General features: G+C 37.9%; 2 protein-coding genes across 2 annotated transcripts; one reads left to right on the top strand and one right to left on the bottom strand.

The window, feature by feature from the left end:
* Positions 1–290: 290 nt before the first annotated feature.
* On the bottom strand, positions 291–5,337 carry LOC135148357 (ABC transporter F family member 1-like). Its single transcript, XM_064083218.1, has 6 exons — positions 5,119–5,337; positions 4,571–4,774; positions 3,135–3,208; positions 2,827–3,037; positions 2,500–2,734; positions 291–1,598 (listed from the first exon to the last, which is right to left on the bottom strand). The coding sequence occupies exons 2-6, from the start codon at positions 4,772–4,774 to the stop codon at positions 547–549; spliced, it is 1,776 nt and encodes a 591-aa protein (XP_063939288.1). The 5' UTR covers positions 5,119–5,337; the 3' UTR covers positions 291–546.
* A 246-nt stretch (positions 5,338–5,583) lies between these two features.
* On the top strand, positions 5,584–8,539 carry LOC108198171 (uncharacterized). Its single transcript, XM_064083699.1, has 4 exons — positions 5,584–5,681; positions 6,341–6,478; positions 6,587–8,196; positions 8,337–8,539. Exons 1-4 carry the CDS (start codon positions 5,584–5,586, stop codon positions 8,537–8,539), a joined length of 2,049 nt encoding a protein of 682 aa, XP_063939769.1.
* Positions 8,540–15,465: the final 6,926 nt, after the last annotated feature.

Raw genomic sequence — 15,465 nt, 5'->3', positions numbered from 1 at the left:
AAACTAGTCTTTCTTGTTAAAAGCTTATTATCTAAATTTCTCCTGTAATCTTGAATATCCGAAGATTAAATGATAAACTTTCTTAAAGAAAAGCATTACTTCAATTGATTCATCAGAACATTTTGTTGAGATTCATTCCCTCTCAAAAAAAATAACGACTATGACTGCTTCGAGTGTATAACTCAAATATAAATGACCAGATACATAGGTTTCACATTGGCATCACACCCCCCTCAAGTATATTTCTTGGCCCAAACCAAAGACTACATGCAAGAATGCTGCTGATAATATGTGAACTAAGCTAAAAAAATATTAATCAGGTAAATAAACAACGGAACAGCACGACTGTTTCTCCATAATATATTGTCTTGAACAGTTTTTTGCTGTTCCTAGAATTTCATCATTGTCGTGAGAGAAAAAACACAATCCGTATTAACTCCAAAACTGCATTTTGATGGTTGCAACTTGTAAGCCAAAGTAGCATTGTTACCTTGATGAAAAAATATATAATTATATATATATCAAGCATCATTAACCCCTTCAATCTTATAGGCCAGCTTTCTTCTTCAAGTGCGCCTTAAATCCCATGATATCACCCGCCCATGGGGTCACAGCTTGATCTTCACACACCCAAATTTCACGAGCCACCTGGTTTATGAGCCTGAAATCATGGCTAACAAGAACCAAGCCACCGTCCCACTCGTTCAAAGCCTCAGCAAGCGAGTCTATAGTCTCGATATCCAAATGATTAGTTGGCTCATCCAGCAGCAACATCTGGGGCTGTCTCCATGCCAACCATGCAAAAATCACACGACTCTTTTGTCCATCTGACAAGTTTTTCATTGGCATCACCTGAGCTTTACCTGTTAGTCCAAACCTCCCGATTGCTGACCTCATCTTCTCTTCCTCATTACCTGGGAACTCTCTTATCATAAAAACAAGAGCCGACAGCTCCAAGTCAAGTTTCTCAGTCAAGTGCTGGTGATATTGTGCTATGCGCAAGTGATTGTGTCGACGTACCATGCCCTCATTCGGAACCAAATCACCTGTCATCAGCTTTAGGAGTGTACTCTTCCCAGCACCATTGGGCCCAACCAAAGCTATCCTTGAGTCAAGGTCCACCCCAAAGTCAATGTTCTTGTAGATGAGGTTATCTGGGGTGTAGCCAAATGAAACTTCAACAAACTGTAAAACTGGTGGCGGGAGTTTTCCTACATCAACAAATCTAAACACCAGAACCTGATCCCTAGACACTTTTTGTGTGAGCCCACCACGTTCCATCTTTGCCAAAGTTTTCTCCTTGCTCTGTGCCTGGCGAGCTAATTTGGCTGACCCATGTCCAAATCTAGCAATATACTCCTTCATATTAGCAATCTGATCTTGCTCCCACTTGTACTGCTTCATCTGGTTCTCCTCATGATCTGAACGGGTTTGAACATATTGGTCAAAGTTTCCAGTATACATTTTCAACTGTTTGTTCTGCATGTGTATGATGTTTGTACAGACACCATTCAGGAAGTCCTGGGAGTGAGAAACCACAACCAAAATTCGATCAAATTTCTTGAGCATCTCCTCCAGCCAGACACAAGCTTCTAAATCTGTATATAGATTATAGCAACTCATCAGAATAGTACATCAAATGTTGTAAAAAAATTGATTTGAACAATGGTCCAAGAACTATAACAGATGCAACTGTTGATATAAAACAGGGTCAAGGGCTCATATTAGCAACATTTCTAAAAGATAAAAAGACAGGTTCGCACTCGCCAGAAAATCTTCAACTAAAGGGATCTGAATGCACAACTTAAACCATGTAATAGATTGAGCAATAATATACCAATCTAAAACAAACATTAAATAAGTACACACATCACCCTTGGTGAGTTACCATTCAAGAGGAATCGGTAATATATTAAACTAAAGAGTTTCTCAGTGGCAACATGTACTGCGAGGAAAAGGTCTTAAGAAAACTAGTGAACAAACCGGATCCAGCACATCCACTTCGCCCAAAGCTTTTAGTTTCTAAGGCTTCTAGACAAGGTGCTTTAAGTGTTTGTGCCTTTCACATGACAAACAGTATGCTTACAGATATTTTGTGATTCAATATCTTACCCATTCATATTGACAAGATATTTACTCAATGTAACTTAAATATATTACATATAGGCATTACAGTAATGCAAATATGTATCAAACCCCACCAATGCCTACCAACTTACAAAGTAGTTGCCATGTACACAACAGCAAATACAGCTAAAGAATTCCACAAGTTATTATCACAGATTGAAGATCTTGTTTATGGGAAGTTTAATGGGCCACATTAGAATGTGAGATGGTGAGAATATCATATATGTCATGTAATTTCAAGGAGTTGTGCAAGTAGCTGTAACTAAACTAAAATTCTATAGTCAATCTAAGAGAGAAAGAAAAGTACAAGCAATAGAAAAAGAATCAAGCTGAAAAGCAACTACGACTGAACTAGTTTCAAAATCAGCTCACCAAGATGATTAGTGGGTTCATCAAGCAACAAAAGAGTTGGGTTCATGAACAGGGCACGTGCTAAAGCAATCCTCATACGCCATCCACCGGAGAAGTCCCGGGTTTTCTTTGCTTGCATCTCTTTGGTAAAACCAAGACCAAACAAAATTTCAGCAGCACGTTTTTCAGCAGTTGCGGCATCCATTGCATCCAAGCGCTCGTATATGCGCTCAAGAGCTTCTCCTCCACCATCATCCTATATTCAGAGATGAAAACTGAAAATTATTAACTCGTCCCTTATAAAAATGTCCCAGATGCCAACACTAATATTCTTATTAAAGTACAGACCTGGGCAGCCAGGGCTTCAGCTTCTTTCTCTAATTTTAACTTCTCCTCGTCACAATTTAACACAGCCTGAAGTGAAGACATATCAGAAGCTTCAATCTCCCTTGTGAGATGAAATATATCCATGTGTTCAGGAATTGGAAGTTCTCGACGCCCTATGGATGTAAGAAGAGTTGATTTGCCACAGCCATTCAACCCGAGCAAACCGTAACGTCTAATGAAGGGGAAAATAATTTGCACTTCAGCACAAATCTAAATAATCAAATGAACATGCAAATATAAAATAATGTTCTGATTCACAAAAAATAAACCTGCCATAATTAAGTTCCAGCTCGGAATCAACAATAAGATCATGCCCATGAAAGGTTAGGGACAGGGACTCTATCTGCAAAAAAAGGAAGGAAGATTGACTTGTCAATACTCATTAATTTAACATCAGCATATCTATGGCAAACAAAAACACAGAGCAAAACAACAATAAAGATAACCGCCAAACTGCTGTGGCCTTCATTTTTGTAATGATATAAGAACAAGGCTAAGTTTAATTGAATATATTCACTTGCTAGAACCTAAAAGAAACTTATAATAGAGCATCGTATATGAATATATTTGCCTTCTCAGGTACTTGTCTTGGTGCCCGTCTAGAAACAATGAGCTAACATTGAAACCTGAGAAACTCTAAATCCAAATTATCTTATATTTTATTGGCATCTGAAGATAATAAATCTCCTGGATGCCAGTAAGTAAGAAATATGTTGAAGCCTGAAGCTAAGAGTAATTAATTAGATATTGACTGGGCGACACTCCTATTGATAGAAAATATAAGGTGCTTATATCCACCATTGCAACTTCAGAAAACACACATAAGGAGGCTGTGGGTTCGAGCCCCGTCAGTCCCGATTTAATCCTGGAACTGACGCATATTTTTTTCACATAAAGTGTTCTCTGCTTAAGGAGTTGTGCGATTTTATAAAATCCTTTAATAAACAAATTCTAGCAATCACCAAAGCAGCACTAAAATGACATAACAAGATGCACTACTCAACCAACCATTTAACCAGTACATTACCAACTATCAAGAATTTAGCAAAATTATAGGATCATATTCCAGCGTGACCCAACTATAAATCACGAACTATTACATATCAATGCAGACGTTAAATCCTCAGTTTGTAGGCTAGATAAATTTGACAATAAACAGCTGCAAATGTAGTATCTCAAACAAAGAAAATCAATTAAAAGGGATTATTCCCTCCTTCAACTTGGCCAATAATCATATGTTCTAAAACTTCACTTCCCTCCCCGCATACATGAAACTCTAATAAAGGATACGCAGCGTCCAAATATGAGGGGATAATTACAAGATACTTACACTCCGCATCCCCCCACCCCCCCACCCCACCACCCAACTATATTTCATTCTAAAAGTCATTAAGATCTCAAGATTTTTCCAGCCTAAGAGTTTCTTGGAAAAATGTCATAAACAACAATCAAATATTTATAAATCTTCAGAAAAACAAATTCTAGCAATTACCAAAGAAACATTATGCTGACACAACAAGATTGACTATTCAACAAACCAGTACATTAGAAACTGTTATTCAGTATAGTTTAACACAAATACAGGGTAATCTTTCACTACAAACCAAAAATACCATTCTAATACACAAATCACCTATTACAACAACATATTGGCCTAATTTAGCTTGTACTAAACCAAACAACGAAACGGATTGAAAATACTCACACGAATATCTCGAGACAACGGATGTGAACAAAGCACACCAGTACAAGTCCGGTCCGAAATCTGAAGAGCATCCATTCCATTGCTCAGATTATCCGTACTACTACTGCTGGCAATCTTAGTTGCAGCAGCCGCTTTTCCACCCCTTTTTGCAGCTGCAGCTGCCTTTTTCTGAGCTACCTTCTTCTTACTCGCATCAGACACCATCTAATGCAACAACACAAAAGAAAACAAACTTCAGATACACAATTTTACAGCTGGAAACAAATTTGTTTAGCTTTAACAGGTACTTGGTATTAATTTATCAATTACTTATCGAAATCACACATTTGAGCTACATAAATCACTAAATCACCATTCTCACTGTTCTTATTCTCAAATATCTCATCAAATAAAATCTCAAAATAAATCCAAGAAAATCCCAAGAAACAATAAATCACTGGCCTCAACTACACAAATCAATATTTCTTATAAGTAAAATCAAGAACCTTACACTTAAGCATCTATCAACATGATAAAACAAACATGAACATCAACAAAAGAGAGCTTACATTGAGAAAGAGGAAGAGTAGATCTGGGGGCTTAGTGTGTGAAGTGTGTGTGTTTTTTGCCTCGAAGCCGGATGAAAACGGCTTGAGGTTGAAAAGGGTTGATGCGGAGGAGGATACGATGTACTTATACTTGGGTTTTCAAAGGGTGGGACCCACTTACAGTGGCTTACGTGGGAACATATGATACGTTGGTATATTCTAGTTTGTGTTTGGAAGGGCGAGTTGAGTTGGTGCCTGCTAACTAGTTAGGTCAAGCCGTCTACTAAGACTTCACTCGCTTTCTTTAGTCTTTACTTTGACTCCCATAGTCTAATTTAACATTTTCTTTTTCTTTTGCTAAATAACATTTTCTTTTTTATTCTAATCAAAGAAAAGTATATTGTTAACGGGAGAAACTAGTTAACACAGACGTGGGTATCTGAGTGATTGTAGGAAGGAACTACGAAGAATACGGGATGAGAAGTGATGGATGATTTAGCTGATCTTGTGTTTGATCCTCCTAAAAAAGAGATAAAATGTTCTCATGCGATTCTTAGCAAGAATCAGGTTATGAGACACAAGAGGCATACATACCCTATTTATAGGGGTTCAAACTACCACGTAGTTCTTTCGGGTCAAACTTTTTAGCATGGACTAAGTGTCAATCCGGTCAGTGGCGGAGGCACACTAAGGCCAGGGTAGGTCCAGGCCCTCCTTGGAATTGGGCCAAAAAATTTTAATTTTTTGTTTTTGATTTTGCTAGGCTAGCCCAATCCGCATTAGTCCTGAAACCTCAGGCCCACAAATCAAATAACAAAACCACGCGACAAGCAAGCCGCAAGCGAGAGCAGTAGCAAATTAAATGAAAACATTAGGAAAGAAAACAATACCTAATTTGTGATTTGTGAAGACAGAGTGAGTGACGAGTACAAACTAAAAAGCACCGGAGCATTCAAATTTTTAGGTTCATTCTTGATTCTTCCAATTCCGGAAGTTCATTCTAATTTTTAGGTAATTTCAGATTAGTATTTTTTTGTGTATTTGTAATAAGATTTTAGAAAATTAATTATTTTTGATTTATAATGCTGTGATTTGTGAATTGTGATGTTTAATTAGGAAGTTATTTACTTTTAATTCATAATAACAAATAATAATCAGTTGGTTAATTGGGTGTTTATTAATCTATTTGTGACAGCTATGAAGAGATATTATCAGTCCATGTTGCAAAATGAAATTCCTTCAGTTCAATCCGAAAATGTGAGTCCCTTCATAATCGCCAACAAAATCGTGAGGAATCGAATGTGGATGAGTTTTCGATTGATCCCGCAAAGAGAAAAAGTATTTATGACTTCCATGTTAATGACAGAGAGAAGGTCAGAAGGTTTTATTTGCAGAAGGGACCTTGCCAACCGAATATAATATTTCCTTGGAGATTGTTTGGGACTAAAAAGTGAAGATTGGTTTTAAATTGGTACAAAGAACATCCTAGTTGGCTAGAGTACAGTGTTTCCGAGGATTCAGTTTATTGTCTATGCTGTTATCATTTCAAACCCGAGCGTGGAGGCCAGAGTGGTGGTGATGTGTTTGTCACTCAAGGGTTTACTAATTGGAAGGAGGCGTTGAAAAAATTCAGTGAACATGTTGGAGAGGATCCAAATAGTATTCACAAAAAGTGTGTTAAAGCTTGGCAAGATCTGATGAATCAAAATCAACATATAGAACTTGCACTATCAAATCAGAGTACTCAATGTCAACTTGATTATCGCACTCGTTTGGTTGCAACAATTGACGTTGTTCGGTTGTGTTTGAGTCAAACATTGGCATTTCGGGGACATGATGAGTCTGAGGAGTCTAACAAGAAGGGTAATTTTCTCACATTTTTACAATTCCTTGCTGATCATAATGAAGAAATCAAAAGGGTTGTTTTAGATAAAGCTCCTGATAATAACAAGCTAACTTCTCCTGATATTCAGAAGGATGTGGTAAATGCAATGGTTGTTGAGACTACCAAGATTATTCTTAGTGAACTTGGAGATGACTTATTTTCTATTCTAGTGGATGAATCACGTGATATTTCTGTTAAGGAACAAATGGTTATTCTCTTGCGTTATGTTAATAAGAATGGATGCATAGTGGAAAGTTTTCTTGGAGTTGTCCATGTTGGTGATACTACTTCTTTGTCTCTTAAATTTGGTGTTGAGGAGCTGCTGCAGAAGCATCAACTGAGGGTAGCAAGGATACGTGGACAAGGATACGATGGAGCTAGTGATATGCAAGGAAAGTTTAATGGTTTGAAGAGATTGATTTTGAAAGACAATCCTTGTGCATTTTTTGTGCATTGCTTTGCTCACCAGTTACAGCTAGCACTTGTTGGTAAAGTGAGAAAACATCGGAAGATATCAATATTTTTTACACAACTTAATACCATTACAAGTGTTGTTGCCGGATCATGTAAACGCCAAGACTTGCTTCGTGATAAACAAACTACTGAAGTGATTGAAGGTATTTGTACTGGTCAGATTTCCACTGGAAAGGGACTGAATCAAGAATCAACTTTAAAGCATGCTGGGGATACACGATGGGGTTCGTATTATACTACATTATTGAGCTTGATCAGATTATTCAATCCAGCTATAAGTGTATTGGAGCATATTGTTGAGCACACAGATGATCATGATCTTCGAGGTAACGCTGAACTAATGTTGTCAACCATGAATAAATTTGACTTCATTTTTCTCTTGCATCTTATGAAAAATATAATGGGAATTAGTGATGGATTGTCACGTGTTTTACAAAAAAAGGATCAAGACATTGTTAATGCGATGAATCTTGTTAATGTCACAAAAAACATGTTAAGATCTATGAGAATAGATGGATGGGAATTTTTTTTACAAGAGGTTACTTCATTTTGTGAGAGTCATAATGTTGTTGTTGTTGATATGAGCTCAAGTTTTGTTGATCCTAGACGAGTTTTACGCAAGTCCGAGGTGTTAACAAATCTACACCACTACCGCAATGACATGTTCATAAATATTTTGGAAAGACAAGTTCAAGAGTTAAATGACCGGTTTGATGAAATTGGTACTGAATTACTTTTCGGTATGTCATGTCTTGATCCTCAAAACTCATTTCTGCATTTAACAAGGAGAGATTGGTAAATTTTGCAAAATTGTATCCGTTTGAATTCTCACCGGTTCATATTATGGAACTTGAATGGGCACTTCCTACCTACTTTCAAGATGTCACACATGATGAAAGATTTGTGGATCTTGATGAAATTGCGGAACTTGGTAGAAAAATGGTTGAGACAAGAAAACATTTGATTCATCCTTTGGTTTATTTACTTATCAAATTGGCTATGCTTTTACCTGTCGCAACAGCTGGAGTGGAAACTGGAAAGAGCATTTTCTGCTATGAATATTATCAAGACTCGGCTTCGTAATAGGATTGGGGATGAATGGTTAAATGATCTCTTGGTAGCATATATTGAGCGAGACATTTTCTTAAGCGTAAAGACTGAAGAGGTACTTCAAAGATTCTAGAATATGAAATCTCGCAGGGGAGCACTTTAAACAGGTCATTGTAATGAATTATGTTGTTTATGACTCTTTTTTTTTTTTGCACTTTTCTACTTGTAGTTAGGAAAAAAAATTAGTTTATTTTGGCCCTCCCTGATTTTTATTCCTGGCTCCGCCACTGAATCCGGTCCATCAGGGCCCAGATCTGTAAGACCTTGAGGGCCGCCGTCAGAAGAGGCTCGTACTCGCATGGCCTAGGCCCATATGGCAAGAGGCTGTCATGGAGCGGGTCGGAATGTAGATAATGATCCAATAAGCGGAGGTAAAGACCTTGCAATCCATACTCGTGGGCCCAACCAGGTCCAGGCACAAGCCTTCATGTCTTCATCATCCTCATATGGGGCGAGGGAGCCCGTACATACTCTATGGGGCGAGGGAGCCCATTCATTATCTTATGGGGTGATGTAACCCGAAGTAGAGGGTGTAGCCCTGATAATGAGAGCCCAAAGGACTTGGTAGAATAAAGCATGTGACCTCTCCAGTGAGGCAAACTTATAGTTCAAAAAATGAGGTCTTGAGGCCTAGATGGAGAGTGAGCCACAGGATGAGGACCCCTCAGGCTTATAGTCTTCATCCATGATGACCCCCGAGAATAATGAGGCCATGAGGTAGTGAGGCCCTAGGCTCACTGTTCTATCTTCACGATGACCCCTAGGAATGATGACCCCTATCGAGTCCCCCTTAAGTCTTCATAAATTTTCTAACCAGTGGGAGCTCACCAATGAGGCGACCTAATGGAACGATGATCCCAAGGGACTCAATTCTGAACAACTACCGAGCCCAATATTCTTGGCCCAATCCTCCTCCCCAAATCGGTGAGAGATGACCTTCATAAATAGAGGTGGACAAGCCCACCTTCGTGATCCATATCTGATTATAGCCCTGCCGAGAGCCATGCTCATTTTTGGACATAACATATGTCAAACCAATTTTACATATCGTAAACAAGATTACACGTATCATAAGAAAAAAATTCTTCTGAAATTTTAGATAATAACACCTTTATTTCGAAAATATTAAAGCATTTATCAGAATTAAAAACTGGCATAACGCAACAACATTAGTCATTCTCCAAATTTTTATCCATCCTCTACCATGCCGATCACTTTCTTCCGAATAATCTCACAGAAACGACAACAAACCAACTAAGAATTTTAATTAAGACAGAATAATCAATAAAATATTTATACGACTTATGAATAAAAGAAATTAGAAAAATCTAATCAAATTAAAATTTGCCAATATGTTAAATATATATAGGGTCATGTTCCACATAGAACATTAGCCACACAACCCTTATAACCATAGTTTATTTCTGGTATTATTTAAGGTTCCGCAGCAGAACTGCACATGAAAAAAATATCTTATTTATGTATTATATTTTGAAATTATTTTTGAACACACACAACGATAAAAAAAACATGTATTTAGATTTAAATTCTTAAAATCTATGTAAATAGGATTCTGCCGCAAAACCTTAGTGATGTTATGATTCTATTTTAATCATTAGTTCTTTTAAGCGTGAACCACATGTAATATAATGTTCTTACATCAGATTTGGTGATGGGTTCTTTACTAAATCTCTTTAATTGTTGTTTTCACTTGTGTTTGAATGCTTCTTGGTTATTAATTCCTAAACAATTTTTATTAGTCATGTTGTATGTTAGGTCCAGATATGATTGTAGAAGGGGGGGGTTGAATACAATCAGTACCAAATCGTCGCGGAAGTGAATCTGATTGAATATGATTTGTTAATCAGATTATAATTAATTAATATAACAATGTTTGAAGTCGTTATATAATTAATATGGTTCAGTTTTAATGTCCACTAAAGTTCGTAGAATAAATTCGACAGGGTATATTCTAGATTTAGTGATTAAAACAACCGGGTTATCAAAGCACAGAAAACTGTGGATATAACGAACAAGCAAGTTACTAACAACTTGAAAGCTTTACAAATGCTTTGAATACAAAGTGAATGAACACTTTCAAATGAAGAAACCAAGCCATATTTATAGGCAAGGCTTTGTACATGCAAGACAATCACTAGACAAGACAATTACAAGCTAGCAAAGACAATTACAAGAAGGGTAAGACAATCTAGGCTTGGGCAAGACAATAAGGGGCAAGGGAAGACAATCTCAGATTGTCTACCAAGCTTCAACCAAGTCAGTAAGACAATCAAAAGGGAAGGGAAGACAATTCCTTTGTCAGAAAGACAAACACTACAAACGGCAAGACAATGGAGGATTGTCTTGCACACCTTAAGCATTCGGCAAGACAAGACAAACAGATTGTCTTGCTGGAAGTGTGTCTCTCGGCAAGACAAGACAAACAGATTGTCTTGCAGACTTACACATGCCTTCGGCAAGACAATCTTCAAGGATTGTCTTGCACACCATTGAAATGAATCGGCAAGACAATTAGAGATTGTCTTGCTGATTCAATCAAGGCTAATGCAGACAATGAAGAATTGTCTTGGAAGCATGATGAATCCACTCGGCAAGACAATCCAGAATTGTCTTGCTGAGGTGATTTTTGTGATTAAATAAAGAAATAAAATGGTATATTAAAATAGAAAATTATTCACTTAATTAATTTAATCATATAAATTCATAAATTAAATTAATTCGAGAGTGAATTAATTTAATAAATAAATTACATAATTAATATAATTATTTGAGAAGTGAAATAATAGTCTATTAAAATATTTAATCACACAATCTTCAGTAGAACAACTTCCGGTCTTCTTTAAACTTGAATAATTTCTTCTTGATTTGTCGAACGAGCGAACTACCACTTCTGCTTGACTTCAAATATTTAATTTGGATAACTGATACATAGATGTACTGTCTGGTTCATCTGTATCTAGTTAAATCAAATATTCTTCGTCAAATAAACAATAAGAACTTGGTTAGTTCGTCGAGTCTTCGTCTTGTACGTACATCTTCATTAAATGGAATCTTCTGATGAAATAAAGTATAGAAACTTTATGTCTTCTGAATTCCTGGACGTGCCACAAAAGATTATTTGTGCACTGAGGCTTGAACATATTAATGAACTTCTTTCAGTGGCGTGCAGCAGCATCCTGGAACTTATCTGACATATGATTTCCATAAATCATTTGACGTTCTTCGTACTGATTCCGATGACTTGCTATTTACTGAGCTTTCTTATCTGAGTTGAGTTGTACCTCTTTAAATACAAATAGGCTGAACATATGCCTTTCAATCTCCCCCTATTTGTTTGTTAACATAACATGCAAATTTCCTAGAGGATAACTCAACTAACAGATAAGACAAAGATTTAAACAATAGAATGTAAATAGCAAAAGTTTATGGCTTGCATTAAACATTAAACCATGATCACAAATAGATTACAAAAGGATGTTCCTTGAACATATCTAACAAATATCCTAATCAATCTATTCACTCAGAATGAGTGACTTCTCCTTCTTCAGCATCAGAATAGTGAATAATTGGAGTAGAAGGCTCATTCTGAGTAGGCTCTTCAGCTGCAGTGGATTCTCCACGCTTCTTTCTTTCACGAGCCAGAGCTAGCTGGTGAAGAACTTCCAGATCCACAGGGTCTTCACGGAAGTCAGATGGCTGAGATTTTGTTACACCCTTCATCCTCCGAAAGTATTGAGAAATGTTTCTTCGAGTGCAGTAGGATGAGATTACATCATCAGCATCAGACTTGGCTTTAGATGCGAAGCCCTTGGTCCTTAGTAAGGTGGATGCTAGAGCCAGACGTTTGGCAGGGTACTTTGGCAAAGCCTCTTCATTTAAATAGACAGTGCAGAGGATTTCCAAGTGAACAAACTTGACACAGTAAGGGTTCTTAACAACCTGAGGACTGTTGAAAACAGCACAATCCAACAGTTTGTCACGAAGAAGTTCATTCAAGTTTGAGCAACGCTTGACTTTGTTGCGAAGTACCCAGAGCTCAGATACGGAGAATGATTTGAGAAATTCGACAGATAGTCTGAATGAACCATTTCTCCGTGTGTAGACAATCAGCTCCCATTCTTCTAGCAGTCCCCTAACAGCAGTAGTTACATATTCCAGTTCTAAGGCAAAGGCATGCATAAACACATCCTCATCAGGGTTCACCTCTCGAAGGTCATATATCAGAGATAAGAACTTCTTATCATCGAAAGTTTCCCTTTGAGGTCCATTGAATATTCTCCTAGCAATGTCCCAGCCTTTTCCTTCTTTTCTTTTAATTTCAAGATTCTTCTGCTTGATCGCAGCATCATAGATTTTTTGCTTTTCAATCTTGATTTGTTCCTCTGTGATCAACTTGTCTTCCAGAAGTTTCTGATAATCACGAAGCTTACGCTTCCTGGCTTCATTTTCTGCTTTGAACTTCCTGACATTCTCCTCGTGTTCAGGATCAACAGGTTCTTCCTGAAACAAATAGCTTTCATCAAATTTACCTTCTTCTTCAGCCTGACGATAGGTAGCATCGAATACGTCATCATCATCCATGTCTTTGGGATAATCATCATAATTGTCAGTGTTGAAGACATTTTCAGATTGATGTAGTGGTTCTTTGCCTTTAGACCTTTTATAGCTTTTATCAGCTTCAGAAGTTTCTTTGCCACTTGCTCTTTCTCCACCCTTATCACTCCTGTCAGCATCATCCTTATTACTCCTATCACCAGCATTGCTGTGATCATCTTTGTCCTTATCTTCCTTATCCTTCTCCCCCTTAGTTGAGGGATCCTCTGGAGTGGACTGAGCTGTTGACGGATTAAGCTTTAAGTGATGAATAACTTGAGCCAGAGTTTGCTCCAAGTTTCCAAGCTTTGTCAGACAGAGCTCCTGAGATTGATCAAACTTGTCCATCCTAGAATGAATACCCTTGACATGAGCATCTAATTCCTGTTTGAGAGAAGAATATGAAGGATCAACAACTTTTTCCTGTAGAGTCACCAACTCTTCACTTCTGAATCTGGCATTCTCAGCATTCAACCTTGAAATCTCAGCTTTCATAGCAGCCAATTGTTCCTGTAACAGATCAGTGTTGGTGTGTGCACTCACCTCACGAACACTCAAAGATTTATCACTATCCTCTCGTGCATGTGTTTCGCTCGGTGTTTGCCTGATTTCACTCGTGTTTGTCACACCGTCACCAGTACCTGTATAGACAACCATAGTACCATAAGATGGAACTGTAGGTTGTGAAGGAACAAATTGTCCTTCAGATGCCTGTGAAGGCGGATGTACTTGCAGGTTGCCAAGTATAGCCTGATCCAAAAAGAAAGATTGATCAGAAAGTTTTTCATATGACATTTTTTGAATATCTGTGCTCTCTCTAAGTGAAGAATCAAAAGACAAAGGTTCAACTAGCGTGAGTGCTAGTTGCGTGCTTGACTCTTTACAGGATACCGCGGTCGGACGGCCAATTTCAATAAATGCATTCTGTGGAGAGAATGAATCTAGAGACTGTATATTTACCATGTCAGTGTCCAAATCCTTTTGGGAGGAAATGGATGCGGCTGCAGTTGTCTCCGGTTCTGCCACCCTTTGCTTCTTATGAGACAGAGCTGCGGGTTCTCTCAGAATTGCACTACCACTCCGTTTCCGGGCTACCTTTCGAACAACTGGTGTTTGAGTAGTGTCGGTTGATGTGTTTGACGAAGAATCAGTTGTTGAAACGAAAACGTCAGCTTGGTTATGAACCTGGGTGTTGACAGGTTCAATGCTGGGAGTCTGGAAATCAAATCCAATATCACAATCAAAATCTGCAATATCAATATTAAAGGTATCAGTGAGATTAGAAAGTACCTGAGCTACCTGTAAATCTGTCCTGAAGTCCTGTAGCTCTGGATTGATAGCAGAATCAGCAGGCAGAGGCTGAGAGGTGGATTGTGGTGGAGGAATGGTATGTGGATGTGTAGGTGAAGGTATTGGTTCAGATTGAGAGGGAAGAATGGAGGCTTGTTGGTCTGGGAAGAAGTTGTATTGTGGAGGAGATTGGTGTTGAGAATTGTATGATGATTGGTGAGGTGATTGTTGTGGAGAATTATAAGGAGGGTTGTAGGGAGAGTAATGTGAGGATTGGCTGGATGATTGATAATCTTGTAGAAGTTGAAGTGGTTGGAAGTTGTGAGGAGGAGATTGTTCCTGAGGTTGGTTATCTTGAAGTTCAGGTTGATCCGGTTGATATTGTTGTTGTTGTAGTGGCTGAGGAACTTGGACAGGTTGAAGGGGAACATTAAACTGTTCCAACATGTAAGGAGTCACAACAAGAGGCACATTCTCATGCTTCTTTTGATTAGCAAGTCTTGATTGAATCTTGGTGCAAGTTCTTAGAATGGGCACCACTGCAGAATCAACGTACATTGCTCTATCAGCATCATTCATCTTGTCACTTAAGAATAGCATTAAGAACCTTGGAAAGTGACACTCCACTTTGTCATTTTCATGAATGGATCTCTGAGAGACAGAACCCATTTTTCTGATAATCTCCTTTAGTAATATCTTCCCGAAGTTAATTCGACGATTGTAAGCCACGGAGAATCCAAAGATTTGTAGCATGGAAGATATATTGTGAAAATTCTGCCTCGTAGTTGGAGCAAATACCTTTGCCAAAGTATCGAAGAAGACATCCCATTCAGCCTTCAATTTGCTTTTAGACATTCTAGGGAGAAAAATCTGTCCCTGGTAGTGGATGTCTTGGAAGAATTGAGTTAACTCAGCACTGGTTGGTTCCACTTGAAAGTTATTCCTTGGAAACCCTAGAATTCTGTTCACATCATCAACAGTTATAACAATCCTTC

Source organism: Daucus carota, chromosome 8 (genome assembly GCF_001625215.2).
Source record: "Daucus carota subsp. sativus chromosome 8, DH1 v3.0, whole genome shotgun sequence".
Taxonomy (NCBI): domain Eukaryota; kingdom Viridiplantae; phylum Streptophyta; class Magnoliopsida; order Apiales; family Apiaceae; genus Daucus; species Daucus carota.
Note: the sequence above shows the minus strand (reverse complement) of the source record. Positions and strands in the feature narration are given on the sequence as shown.